General features: G+C 42.9%; 1 protein-coding gene across 1 annotated transcript in view; it reads left to right on the top strand.

Moving 5' to 3' along the window:
* BANK1 (B cell scaffold protein with ankyrin repeats 1) overlaps positions 1–14,092 on the top strand; it is a 172,828-nt gene extending 158,736 nt beyond the window's left edge. The window contains exons 11-17 of the mRNA XM_081209344.1: positions 1,861–1,929; positions 4,780–4,958; positions 7,310–7,373; positions 8,814–8,843; positions 9,652–9,722; positions 10,770–10,821; positions 13,144–14,092. Of these exons, the coding sequence (XP_081065470.1) occupies positions 1,861–1,929; positions 4,780–4,958; positions 7,310–7,373; positions 8,814–8,843; positions 9,652–9,722; positions 10,770–10,781 (425 nt within the window). The 3' untranslated portion in view covers positions 10,782–10,821; positions 13,144–14,092. The remainder of the gene's footprint in view (positions 1–1,860; positions 1,930–4,779; positions 4,959–7,309; positions 7,374–8,813; positions 8,844–9,651; positions 9,723–10,769; positions 10,822–13,143) is intronic.
* The last annotated feature ends 429 nt before the right edge of the window (positions 14,093–14,521 follow it).

The following is a 14,521-nucleotide window of genomic DNA, read 5'->3' as shown; positions in this document are numbered from 1 at the left end:
CAGAGACCTGAGTGGGAATTTGAGCCCAGGTCTTAGTCCAGCACTCTGACCACTAAACCACTGCATACAAAAATGGGTGTCTTGTGGGAAACATTCTTGCTAGAATGCTGGATTATCATGAGGACTTAGAATCATAGAATCATAGAGTTGGATAGACCACAAGGGCCATCGAGTCCAACCCCCTGCCAAGCAGGAAACACCATCAGAGCACTCCTGACATATGGTTGTCAAGCCTCTGCTTAAAGACCTCCAAAGAAGGAGACTCCACCACACTCCTTGGCAGCAAATTCCACTGTCAAACAGCTCTTCCTGTCAGGAAGTTCTTCCTAATGTTTAGGTGGAATCTTCTTTCTTGTAGTTTGGATCCATTGCTCCGTGTCCACTTCTCTGGAGCAGCAGAAAACAACCTTTCTCCCTCCTCTATATGACATCCTTTTATATATTTGAACATGGCTATCATATCACCCCTTAACCTCCTCTTCTCCAGGCTAAACATGCCCAGCTCCCTTAGCCATTCCTCATAAGGCATCGTTTCCAGCCCTTTGACCATTTTGGTTGCCCTCCTCTGGACACGTTCCAGTTTGTCAGTGTCCTTCTTGAACTGTGGTGCCCAGAACTGGACACAGTACTCCAGATGAGGTCTGACCAGAGCAGAATACAGTGGCAATATTACTTCCCTTGATCTAGATGCTATACTCCTATTGATGCAGCCCAGAACTGCATTGGCTTTTTTAGCTGCCGTGTCACACTGTTGGCTGATGTCAAGTTTGTGGTCAACCAAGACTCCTAGATCCTTTTCACATGTACTGCTCTCAAGCCAGGTGTCACACATCTTGTATTTGTGCCTCTCATTTTTTTTGCCCAAGTGCAATACTTTACATTTCTCCCTGTTAAAGTTCATCTTGTTTGTTTTGGCCCAGTTCTCTAATCTGTCAAGGTCATTTTGAAGTGTGATCCTGTCCTCTGGGGTGTTAGCCACCCCTCCCAGTTTGGTGTCATCTGCAAATTTGATCAGGATGCCCTTGAGTCCATCATCCAAGTCGTTGATAAAGATGTTGAATAAGACCGGGCCCAAGACAGAACCCTGTGGCACCCCACTAGTCACTCTTCTCCAGGATGAAGAGGAACCATTGATGAGCACCCTTTGGGTTCAGTCAGTCAGACTATATGTGTAAAAAGAAATCACATCCTGGTGAGAAAATGTGGAGAACTGAACTTCAGATTTGAGAAATGAGAAACTGAGATAAATCAGCAGATTGACGGATATGTCCTCTCTATTTGTTGACACAACCAAGTTTCCTGCCATGTGTGGCCAAGTGTGGTCTGGGGCAGCGGAGAGCTGGACCAGGAAGGGGAGGGCAAGGCTGCAGGGAGGTGCTTCAGTCTGAAGAGAATGGTGTGCAAGTTTTGTTATGGACAAAGGAACTTCAAGGAAAAGGCAACTTAAGCTGCTCTGAAAAAAAGATATTGATACACTCCAAATCATTTGCACAGAAAATAGTAGATCTATCTGAAAGGCAACACAGAGAGGTCTGCATTACAATGCATCCCTAATTATTATTATTATTGAATGATTATAAGATTATTGTATAATCTAAGATGCTTGTATAATCTTAGTAGGGGCGTGACTTTGAGGGGGTGTGGCTGTGAGCATCATGAAGGGATACTGCACTTCTGAATTTGCCTCTGCCCAGAAGTATTCCAAAATAATGCCCATCGACACTGTGAGAGCTCATGCTATTTCCTTGTAATCTGTTTTCAAGGTCCTTGGATGCTCTTGTGACGCACTGGAGTTCTGAAAAGTAATCACCATACTTATTCTGCTGCCATCTTTCATTTCCTAATTTCCTTTTCATGTAGTTTTTCAGCAGAAGGCAACCAGAACTCATGCTGGTAATGAGAAGTTGCTGTGCGCTGCCAGAAAACCAGGTATGATGATTTTGTTGATTTATATATCCATATATATATATGGTCCAGAGAGGCTGTTCATGGCAGTATAATAACCCAATGCAACAATCTGCAAAAAAAACCTCCCGTTTGCTGGTTCCCTGACACAACTTGTGGCAGGGTAAGTTTACATTGTCAGTCTAGGACTGGATGTTAAATGCATCTATTCTTCTACAGTCCTTTCTCATTTCTTACTGTTCTTTGCCAGGCTGCACTGCCAATGGTAGCAATCACAGGGCAAATGTGACAGTTACAGAGCTAGATTGAGACTTAGGGCACAATCCAACCAGCCAGCAGGGCTTTCTTGAGGGACAGGACCAATGCCATAGCCACAGCCCAGCCACTCAGAGGAGGAGCAGTGGAAGGGAAGAGCAGAATAACTGGTACAGAGATCAGGTCCAGATCAGGCCTGACACCATCATCTGATGACAGCAATACTGGTGCAGGATCCAGCAGATCCCAGACTGGCTCAGTCCCGCCTTCTCCTTTTCCTTGGAACATCCCATTTCAGGGCTAGTTTTAGTGCTCCCCACCAGAAATAACACTGTTGGAAAGAAAGCTATGCTTGATCTACTACTTTTCTACTTGCAAGGCATTAGAAAAGGGAGCCTCCCACTTCCAGTGGTATAGTTCTCAGTCAGGAGCTGTGCTGTGCAACTCTACTGACCACCAAGCTCAGGTCTTATGTTCTAACTCAGAGAATCAGAAGTTTCCAAGTGGATGCAGTTTAGTTTTTCTAACTTCCTTTACTGGGTAAAGGTAAAGGGACCCCTGACCGTTAGGTCCATACATGACCGACTCTGGGGTTGCGGCGCTCATCTGGCTTTATTGGCCGAGGGAGCCGGCGTACAGCTTCCAGGTCATGTGGCCAGCATGACTAAACCGCTTCTGGTGAACCAGAGCAGCGCACGGAAACACCGTTTACCTTCCCGCTGGAGTGGTACCTACTTATCTACTTGCACTTTAACGTGCTTTCAAACTGCTGGGTTGGCAGGAGCAGGGACCGAGCAACGGGAGCTCACCCCATCGCAGGGATTCGAACCGCCAACCTTCTGATCGGCAAGTCCTAGGCTCTGTGGTTTAACCCACAGCACCACTTGCGGACATGACAACAATTTAAGGATACAGAGCTATGCACAATTAGCAAGGGGAAACCTCCAGTTCAGACCGCTGGGACTTTCTTTTGAGCAAATATGTAGAGTTGGCGGTCAGCATATTATCTTGTGCCCTGTTTAGGACACCACTGTGTTCATAGCCATTTAATCAATGAAAAGAGAATTCCTGACTGTTTGTTCCATTTTTATGAGCCGTGAGTTTACTGTAACCTTCAAGCGGCATTATAACATTTTCCTAGGAGATGATTAAATATCGGTATTATTGACGCTGCTGGTGCACCGATGTCCAAGGTTACTGCTCTACAAGTTCAAATAATTTCTAAGCATCAATCACCTGCTGAAATAAATGCATTTTTAATAGGCTGGCTAGATTCTCCATGCTACCATGCTACATGTAGCCCACCGGGTACAATAAAAACTGCAAATCAGAATGTTGATCTTTTAAAGATTTTCATTGGTACAAGACAATAAAATGAGGATCAATATATTGTTGGTTGAAGGACCACAAAAGAGCCCTCACACAAGAAGGAAACATTAACACGACAGAGGAGGTACCGTGTTCTTCTACAGAAAATTAGAGCTCAACATCACCAGCTTACTACTACGGGGTTCCTATCTAATCATTAATTGGCCATTGTGGTATTAATTGAACCAGCACTTCTGACATGTTTCGAGATCACTTCCATGGGGAGTTTTGGCACATCAGCCTTCAGCTGCCAGGCAGCACAACCCCATATATTTTTCCTCCAAAGTAAGTTCCACTGTGTGCAATGCAGCTTACACCTCGGTAAGCGTGCATATGATTGCAAACTGAATGTCTGATCTTCATCCATGTGAAATACAGTGAAGGCCAGGCAAGTGTAATGGAAGTGAGCTTCCTGGCCAACCTATTTTACCTTCCCAGCACCAACTCAAGTGGAAATCCCCGTAGTGATTGTGAGGATGGATTATGATTCTGAATCAATGCACTCTTCATCTGCAATCCACACACCCACTATTCTCATGCCAATTGCTGCTGGTCCAGACAATGAAGGACACTTGGCTTGTTGCATCCCCTGGTTCGATGCTACATATACTGCTTGAAATAATGTCAGGAAGGGACATTAGTGTCATTGAAACAATGTCCAGAGGGACATCTCCACATCAGATGCTCCTGATTGTATCTCCAAAGATGATCCCATCAGTTCCTCTCTCAAAATGAAATAAAAATATGAATGTTTTTGGAATATAGCTCTGCTGGATTCTGCCTCCCACTCCCTGCCCCCAGTAATGCATCCCCCACCTCCAAGAGAATTCTGTTGGAGAATTTCTCTTCCATATAAGCCTGCTGGATCAGGCCAATGGCCAAACTAGTCTGCAACATCTTCCCCCCATCATTGAGACCTTTACCGTTTGGGTTTATGTATTTATTTCCTTTATATCTTGCCTTTCTTCCAGGGGGCTAAAGGTGGGTCACCCCTTCCATTTGCACCCTCTCAACAACCCTGTGTGGCTGAAATATAGTGAAATTAGCCCAGGCAACTAACCTGTGTCTCCCCACCCCTAGTCTGATACGCTAACCATTATATCATTTTACCACTACACCACACTGAAAAGGTATCTAGTAATTGCACTTATTGTCCATTTTCTCTGCTTCAGAAATCTAGATTTCTATCATATATGCAGCTCAAAAAGGGGTTTTGCTTCTGTCCTGAATGTTTGCATTTGCTCCCTGAAGATAAAACTCAAGGTGACAGGACCACATACAGTACCGTCAAGCCAAGCATCCCATTGAGGCAAGAAGAGCTCATCCTATTGCAGGAGCAGGTGAAGAAGGGGATACTTTCTGTGGATGAAGCTCTGGAGAAATTTAAAGAATGGCAGAATCACAGAAGTGGATTAGAAGCGACCCAGCAGGTAGAAGCCTTGTGTATTTTGTGTGGTGCTTACAAGCTAGCTGTTATGTTCTTCAAGATATCTCTGCTGTTTTAGTGGGTTTCACATTTTTCTTCTTCTCCTGTGTTGCGTGTTTTCAAACCTGAGTTGGATGTACCAGTGTTAGACACATAGGGAGCTTCCTCGTGCCAAGTCAGTCACTTTGTCCATGAGGTCCAGTATTATCTTCTCTGAACTGTCAGCATTCCTCTGGGATCTCAGGCAGTGTCAGAGACCAAGCTGAGGAGTGCTGCTCTGATGAGGAATGGTGGGAACCTCCCTCTCTCCCTGATCAGGATCCTGAAGCTGCCCAGGAGCAGCGGAGCAGTATAGATTTGGAGCAGTGGTTTGCAGAGGAACATAGTTTGGAAGACAAAGCTGGGCAGAGTTGAGTGGGGAACAGCTAGGAGAAGAAGAACTGAGAAAAAGAGAGTTAACAGACTCTTGGTTCACTGGAAAGTGTCCAGCCGCTCAGTCCAAGGTCAAAGAGATTAGTTAAGGTAGCTACACAGAAGGCATAGTGGTTGCAAGATCAGGTTGCAAGACAAGGAAGTGACAAGGGTGACGAGGGGGGAAGTAGGTGGAAACCTTAATCAGGAGCACCTTTACTTTGAGAATGGACTCTTTACGATATACAATATCTTTATTGTCATTGTCCCATGCAGAACAATGAAAGAACTCTTTGTTCTTTCGCTGTGATAACTAAAATATCTTTAAATGGTAAGAGACTCGCTTCGCTTTGTTCTGCTTATCCACGGCCAAAGGGAGGGAGGAAGCCGCTTCCCCAAAACCTGACAGGCAGAGACCTTTCCATCCCTTGCCACCTGATCTGTTTTACTGGAGATGCCACGAACTGAACCTGGGATGATCTGCAGGCAAAGCAGGCAATTCTGCCACTGACCTGCCCCACTCTTGTGAATAGTTCTACATATAGCTAGGATACAAATCAAATCTTAGGACTTTCATGACATGCATGCATTTTTAATGACCACATCCACATGTGTTTCTCATAGTTAGAAGTCTAGGAGAAATTTGAGTCAATTCACATTCAAAGGCAAAGCTAGCTAATTCACACTTTCCATACAATGTGCAGGCAGAAATTCAAACATCCTTCAAATTTTGCAGTTATCCAAATTTTACAGTGTCGTTCTGCCACCCAGTAATGTGTACAAAAATACGTCTACCATGCAAAATGTTGCATAAAATGCATACATTGGTGCAAATATCCTAAAAAATGCATGACACTATGGAAAATTGCTTGCAAAAGTGTGTATATTAGGAGAATATATTGGGGCTGATTTTCAGAGTGACCATACTAGTGATGGTAATGCCAAACAGGAAGTGACAGAAAAATCCCTCAAATAAGTCTCCAATTTTTACAGTGTCCTTGTTTGAATTTTATGGGAAAGTTGGTTTAAGGAACAATCATGTTTTCACTAAAGCTAGGCCCTTAAAAGATGAAAGGGAGGAGAGCGACAAGAGTACATGGGCACAGGGCTCATTCCCCATCTGTTAAAGCATAGTTTATTAGACCAAAAGTGCAACATCTGGATTGGATTTATATGTGGGATTTTGCAATGTTCTTAATGAGTGTGGGTGCACCACCTACATTGACTCTCTTAGTTTATTTGTAATATATGTAATATTGCAGAAGTTTCTTTCTGGAGTCCTCCTCACCATTTGCATTTGAGTGTTCATAGAAATTAGCTGGATTTAAAGAGCCCTGAAAATATTGAGACTTCACATAGCTGCAATTGATTTTCCATCATTGTCAAAACAGACAAACTATGGTTAATGTTAACTCTGGTTGGAAACAAGCCAGATTCAAGCCATGGTTTAGCATGACACCCGAACCATTATGAGAAGACTTGACTTGTCCTTCTTTGAGACAACTGGAGTGATTGGGCAGCAAAACTAAAGTTGACAGAACAAAGCTGAACAGGTTCTTCCTAATAACTCATTGCTTCTTGGGTGGTTACAAATACTTCTTTCTTATTTTGGCCATGAAATTCAAGGTAGCTGCCCATATGGATGGCAATTATTGCCTCTTGAGGGAGTGGGTGGCAGCTGTGGAGATATTGCATTTGCTCTTAGAGAAAACTTTCCAGAGATCTTTATGTATCATAACTCTACCAAAATTCTCTTTTAAAGCACACACACACAGAGAGAGATTCCGCCCCCCAATGTCTTTTAAAATGATTTCCTGTGCTAGGAAGCTTAAGTGTGCAGAATACTAAAAAGCCCAACTCCTCCAGCTACTCATTCATTATTTTTAACAATCAACTGCAGCTATTGATTTTTGTTGTTGTTTGTGTGTTTGTTTCTTACTTAAGGAAAAAATACGCCAGCTCAGAGACTCTATTATCAGAAAAAGACCGGAGGAGGAAAGCACGTATGGTAAATTACATTTAACTAGCATTTCAATAAGCTGCAGAAGGGAACTGTATATATATATTTTTTCAAGGCCTGAACCAAAGACTAGTGAAGCCCATGGAAAGATTTTGATAGGCTTCTCCATAGTTTTGTGACGATTTGTCAAATGCAGAGACCTGCCTTCCCATAGAAGAACACAAAATGATTCATAATAGTAATTATGAGCAGCTGTGTGGAATGCCAAAATTATAGGCGATGGAATCAAGAAACGTGTTTTGAACAGCAATTCAGTATTTTTGGACCAGGAAATCCTCTGTTTATACCAGGGATGATCAAAGTTTGAATCAGGCCTCCCTAACAAGTTATAGAGAGTTGTCAGGGGCCGAACAATCCCTGCCCTGAACTACTCCAGTTTGTGTCTTAGTTGCCACAACTCATCAACAAAAACCAAGCACTACAGAAAGGTTGGCAGAAACATGGAGAGGGCTGGAGGGCAGCTTTCTATGTTTGCTCCCAGACAGGAGAAGGAATAGCAGTGATCACTTTAGAGGTGATTCACAGTACTCTGTATCCCTCGCCTTCTTTAGTTCGGGGTTGGTAAGAGACTGTGAAAGAATACACTCTGCATTTTTCAACATGAAAAGTGTTTGTTTTCTTTCCATGGGAAGGGCATTTGTATGCCTGTGGGACCTTTCTCTTACCCGGCCTTCCACTAGAAAGAGTTTAACTTTGTTTCCATTTCAAGGTGAACTTAACTAGTTCACACTTTCTGTAAGAATATGAGAACCAAAACACAGCCATCCTTTGAAAGCCACACGTCTCCGAATTTTGCAATGCAGTTCTCCAGCCAAGCAATGTGTACAAAAACGCATATACTAGTGCAAAGCATGCATATAAGTGTACGTATTAGCGAACATAATGTACCAAAAAGCATTACATTATGGGAAACTGCATTCAAATTGGGGGGAACTGCATACAAAAAAATGTACATATTAGAATCCACACAAAAATGCTGATAAATGTTCATGAGGACTTTTTTAAAAAAAACAAATTTTCAAACTGATGTAGAAGTGTGGAGAACTTGATTTAAAATTAGGGAAAAGGAGAAAGTGAGAGAAACCAAAATGGATATATTGGCCCAATCCCGATACACCAACTTCCACTTTAAGGGCCACACTAGTGTAGATAAGACCACAGTGCAGGGATGCAGAGCCCTTTAAGTATCATTGGGCACCAATTCCCAACATCCCCATCCAGGAGGGCTAATGATCAGGGATGACAGGAGCTGAAGGACTGCAGGCTCCTCATCCCTGGAATAATGGAAAAAATATGAAATTCTGAGGTAGATCTATGCTCACAATTCTATGAATACAGATCAAATGGCACTTGGGGAAAGACTGGACTAAAAAAACCCACATGACCAGTTGTTGTAACCACATTTTGGCTTACTTTTCTTCCTAACAGACAAAATCACCATTATTCACCATCCAGATGGTAAGTTCCAATACCTTTACCTCATAAATCATGTCTACAGCCAGTCTACAAGGTGCCTCCTGAATAGGCATCTACTGAATAGTATTTTTTTGGTTAAAAAAAAATAGATGTGGTGCTGGTACTCACTTTTCTGGTGACTACCATCACAAGAAAGCAGTTTGTTTGTTTGTTTGTTTGTTTGAGCATGGATCCAAAGATTTTCCACCCACCTCCATTTTGCCAAATTTGAGATGGGTAAAGTTTGATAAAGTGTGGTACATAACCTTAGTAAACTTCAGGTTGTGGGGGCATACCAGGAAAGGTCATTGGACATCTTCTTCCTTCTCTTTCTCTCATTCGTTTACCCATCATTGCAAATTAATTGAGCTCTTCCCTCCAGCAATGCACTCTTGGAATGATATGGTGTCATTTGTTAATTAAAAATAAAAAGGGGAGGAGAACAGGCAGCAGGTCTGGGGTCTAATGCAAATGTCCCTGTGAACCACCCTCTAACAAAGCTGGCATTCAGGTGTCCCTTCCATGGCAAAGAGCTCAACAACTAGGGTACCACAACTAAGGTAGCCTTTGGGCTGTTCTTTTGACAGCAGAGGTGCTCAGAAGAGGGCACCTTCAGGAGATCTCTTTTCATAGGAAAAGATATATGGGAGGAAGCCTTCCTTCAAGGCCCATATTATGTAAGGCTTTAAACCTTGTGTATGCTAGACCCTTATCTTAATTGGATTGCCTGCTGTAAGACAAATATATCAGTACCAAACAGCTCCAAACCAGCTTGATGCTAAAAGTTGCAAGCCTTTTCTTATTTTGATAGTTCCCGTGGCGCGACGAAAAGCAAGTCTTAGTGCTGAAGGCATTGTGTACACCCATCCGTTTCCAAAGCAGGTATGTATCAAGATTTCCCCAAAATTGTGTGATTTAGTTCTGAAGTTAAATTTCAGAAGTGCTGATTCTGAAGCATATGTTTCCCCATATCGATCGTTAAATGATAATATGTTGGAATGAATGTCCTACAGTCAATTAGGAACTGCTGGAAATAAATGCCATCCTGATGTCAGACCTCAAAACATCATTCTGTGCCCCCACGTACCATTTACTGTATACCTCCAATGGCCTATTCCATATGAGCATTTATTGCAGAATTTGTTGTTTAGTCGTCTTAGTCATGTTTGACTCTCCGTGTCCCAATGAACCAGAGCATGCCTTGGAAACTCTCACTTTCTTCTCAAAGCTTCTCCTTTTTTTAAGTCCATGGAATTTTCTTGGCAAAATACTGCAGTGGTTTGCCAGTTCCTTCTCCAGGTGGATCACATTTAGTCTATACTCTCGGCTATGACCTGTCCATCTTGGGTAGCTCATAGCACAACGTAGCTCATAGCTTCTTAGAGTTACTCAAGCCTCTTTGCCATGACAAGGCAGTGATCCATGAAGGGGTATTACAGAATGGCCACACTTAAATCCTATGATGACATGAAGAAAGCACTCCCCTCTTGTGCTTTCCTTGTCCAGGTCCCCACCCCACTCTTCTAAAGCAATTATATTTAATGTCATAGCATCATTACGGAGAAAGGAGGATAGGCAGCTTCCACCCATTTAGAGATGCTCAAGTAGTAGCAGTAAGCTTTATCCTCCTCCAAATTTTGCCCCTGCCCCTGAAATTTGGTGGTGGGTTTTGTCCCGCAGCTTTTTTACCCACACCCCCATGCTCCAAAATTGGAGAGGTGTGTTCCATGTTGCTTGGCAGTCCCATTCCGGACCACTTCTGTAAGCTTTTCAAAGGCAGACCCACATAGGAAATCCAACAGTAACAAGTCACTGGGGCATATGCCAGATGCTTGTTTGGTTTTAAATTTTTATTAAAAAGTTTATTATGTCAATAGCTACCACTTCCAGATCCTTAACAGTGTTCATGAACAGCATGTGTTATTTCAGACTCTGCTTTGAAACCCACCAGGGAAAGAGCAGGCGTCTCCTGATAACAGAGGTAATGGCATATATACAACACACTTTGCAAACGGACATCGCTTAACTCCCTATGCTTCTTTGGTTCATTTTCATTAATAAACCAGCTTCTTTCCTTTACTTTATTTAACGCTTGCTGGATATTTGAAATGTTTAAGGCAGGGGCAGGCAGAAGATCAGAGCGATTTTCAGTAGACTTCTTTTATCATTTTACTTTGTATTTCAGACTTCTAAGCCACGTCGCAGCCAGAAGTTATCAAAACAGGGTACAGTAAGATAACCAAGACAGACAAAATGAGAAAGAGAACACAGTTCTCTGGCTCCAAATTATTTAGCAATAAAACGGTTCCCCTTCCCTAATTGGATGGTTGAAACAAAGAAAAGCTAAGTTCTCCCTCCGCTGCTATAGGCAGTAAGCCTGTGGATGCTATTTGCTGGGGGTGACAAGTGGGGCGGGTGATGTTGCAGGCAGTTCCTGCTTTGGGGCTTCTCATGGCATCTGGTTGGCCACTGTGAGGACAGGAGGCTGGACTAGACAAGCCATTGGACTGATCCAGCAGATGGGCTCCTCTTATTTTCTTACGTAAAGAATGCCCGGGGTAAACCCAGAGGTGGAATTTTGTGTGAAAAAGGAACATGGGCTCAGTTTTGCTACTGAAAGGAAATTTGATTGGTGGTGGTATTAAGGTAATATAACTACCAGCGTATGCTGTGAAACATATATGAGCCAGTGCACTGTAACCTGATTCAATAAAGGAAAATAGGCGTCCGTATAAATTACAGTGGTACCTCAGGTTAAGAACTTAATTCGTTCTGGAGGTCCATTCTTAACCTGAAACTGTTCTTAACCTGAAGCACCGCTTTAGCTAATGGGGCCTCCTGCTGCCGCCGTGCTGTTGCTGCACAATTTCTGTTCTCATCCTGAAGCAAAGTTCTTAACCCGAGGTACTATTTCTGGGTTAGCAGAGTCTGTAACCTGAAGCATCTGTAACTTGAAGCGTCTGTAACTCGAGGTACCACTGTACTAGCTGTTTCAGGGCCACTATAGTGCATGTGTGGGTGTCGGTGTCCTTTTACATGGCTGTATTTTCAGCCCACCAATGGGTTAAACTGTATTGTCTTCCAGAATTTCAAAGGTTTGGAATTCTGAGAATGGCTGAAACATTAATTAACTATCTGATCAGTGCAGGATGCATTAGCTGTCATTTAAAAGCTGTGCCTTACATATCTTAGCTACCATTGTCTTCCCCTCCAGCAAAAATTTTCCCATGGTCTTCTTAATGAGGATGACCTTCTTACTTGGGGTATCTCATTATTCCATTCTGCAGGAATTCTTCTTCCTTTTTAAAATAGCTTTCTCCTCCCTGCCACTGTACATTGCATCAAAGGGGTGTTGTTTGAAATTATTAGTCCTGCTACCTGCGTCTCATTTTCTAATTATTTCTTTTCTACATTCATTATTCCATCAGGTAAACATCCCGAGAGATATAAGTTATTAGATTTGACCACGCAAGGGAGAAAATATAGAAGTTGTATGCTGGGTGCATTTTAGAAGTTTATGCTGGGTGCTTCTTTCCTACAGATTTTGAGCTGTTAGTTGACAGCCTTATAATTAAAAGTCTAGATATTTTGCATCGCCATATTTATCTGTGTTTCTAATGCTAACCCAAAGAATCAACAACAGTTTAAGGGTGCTTCCAAAGGACCTATTTATTCTGCCTTCATTCTGATTTGTGTGCCGGAAGATTAAGCAACATTCTCGCCTGAATAAACATTTGTTCTACTTTGTCTGCATGGAGGTGAGATGGCTTGGCATGAGAGCAACTGCTATCCCACACTCTCCAGGACATTTTACCACCACATCTGTTATCACAAAAAGTCCAGTCTTTTGAGGAAGCAGGTTTGTTGCACAAGACCACCCCATCAGCTATAATTGTGCAATTAGAATTTCCTGGTATGTGGTTGCATCCCACTCCAAAATAGCAATAGTCTAGAACCTGAGACCACATTATGCAGCTGCATCCCATGCTTTGAGTTTATGTCACAGAGCATAATATTATATGTACAACAGTACATATAATAAAGAATATAATATGCATTTTGGGGTATTTTTAGCAGAACCTAGCGGGGAAATCTCACTTCTCATCAGCTGAAAGGAGCAAGACAGGAATTAGAAATCCATGCAGACAAACTTGCCATTGAGGTTTTCAGCAAATTCTATTACTGAGTGGGGGTGGGGAAGCTAAGCATTGAAAGCTGGCCAAGAAGTCTTTTGTTTTATTCTTATATGCTGGCCTGGTAACAGTTTGTCCAGTAATTGTGTCTTTTTCACCATTCTCTTTAGAGCAGGTTGTTGGACCCCTTGCAGTGATCATTCTGCATCACCAAGAGATTATCCTTCGTTCAGCAAACTCTGCTGCACTAAGTTGAGCCTTGAAGACTGCATAAGCAAAAGTCCCCACCCAACAGGCCTCCTTTTCAAATGTTCCTCTTGCCTTTGTTTCGGTGGATTCTGCAAACAACTTAATAGGGGCAAAACAAATGCTGTTTTCATTCTGCTGGGGAACCTCCAGCCCTCAGGCCTCTTGAGGCTTGCCAGGCATCCCCCACTTAGCCAACAGGGCACTTTCGGCCGAGCCACACCCACCTAACCTACACCTCACACCATATAAGGCATGGGGAGTGGAGCAGGTAGAACCCTGCTTCAGACAAAAGGGGGTTTGCAGACACCACCAATCAGCTGATCAGCAGCGCCTGCAAAGCCCGATGCAAAGTCCTCTATAATATAGCGCTTTGAAAGGAGCTTCCAAGGTCCTCAGAAACCTGTTTCAAAGTGCTTTCTTGCACAGTGCTTTCCAAAGTGATCGTAAGTTATTGGACAAATTGTACAATCTGAGCTCTTAAAAACAGCAAAAACCTTTGTCACCAATAAGTTCAGAGGCGGAACTTTTTTTAATGGTTCACTGCTTGTAATTGTCATATGATTGCTGCCACCCCATCATATGCCACCAGAACTTAAGTGTTAAATGACCTTACTGGTAACTGCCTAACTGTCCTGATACATGCTGCAACATGGCTTCTGTTTCAAGCAAGAGAAATGAGAGACGTGTCAATTAAAATGAACAGGTCAGGGAATAAGGCACGAGAGCTTTGCCATTGTCAGCATTTTGTATACATTCTTTCCAATTGTTTCATGTACATTTCATTTCTGTATATTGCAATGTGCCCTCGTTGACAAAGAATATGTAAGTATACATGAAACTGAATAAATGATCGGTCCTGCTGTTGACAAAGCACTGTAATAATTCCTTTCATTTCCCATCTTTACGGGGGTGAATGCTGTTGTTTCTGTAGCCAAAATGGTAGCACCCATGCACAGGAAGGAGGTGTCAGCAGCACCTGGGAACTTTAAGGTCTGCAGACGCACGTTGACTCTCAAAAAAAGAAAAGAGGGTCCAAAAACTATCCCTACTGCTCCCAAAATACATGAACTACAGAGTTTATACAGTGCATGTGAGCATGCACACTGAAGCTGTCCAACCAGTGTCCAGCCACCCTGTCCCAACCTCATCTCCTTTCCCCCACCTCCCCTACATATGGTTACACCCTTCAAAGTTCTTCCAGCTGAGGAAGGGGGCCTCTGAAAGCACATATCTCATCAGCTGGCCTGCTCTGCACCTTCAAATCTCTTCTCAGATGGAGTCAGGTCAGCTCTGTGACTC

Source organism: Podarcis bocagei (assembly GCF_964188305.1).
Source record: "Podarcis bocagei genome assembly, chromosome: 9".
NCBI classification, from domain to species: Eukaryota; Metazoa; Chordata; class Lepidosauria; order Squamata; family Lacertidae; genus Podarcis; species Podarcis bocagei.
Note: the sequence above shows the minus strand (reverse complement) of the source record. Positions and strands in the feature narration are given on the sequence as shown.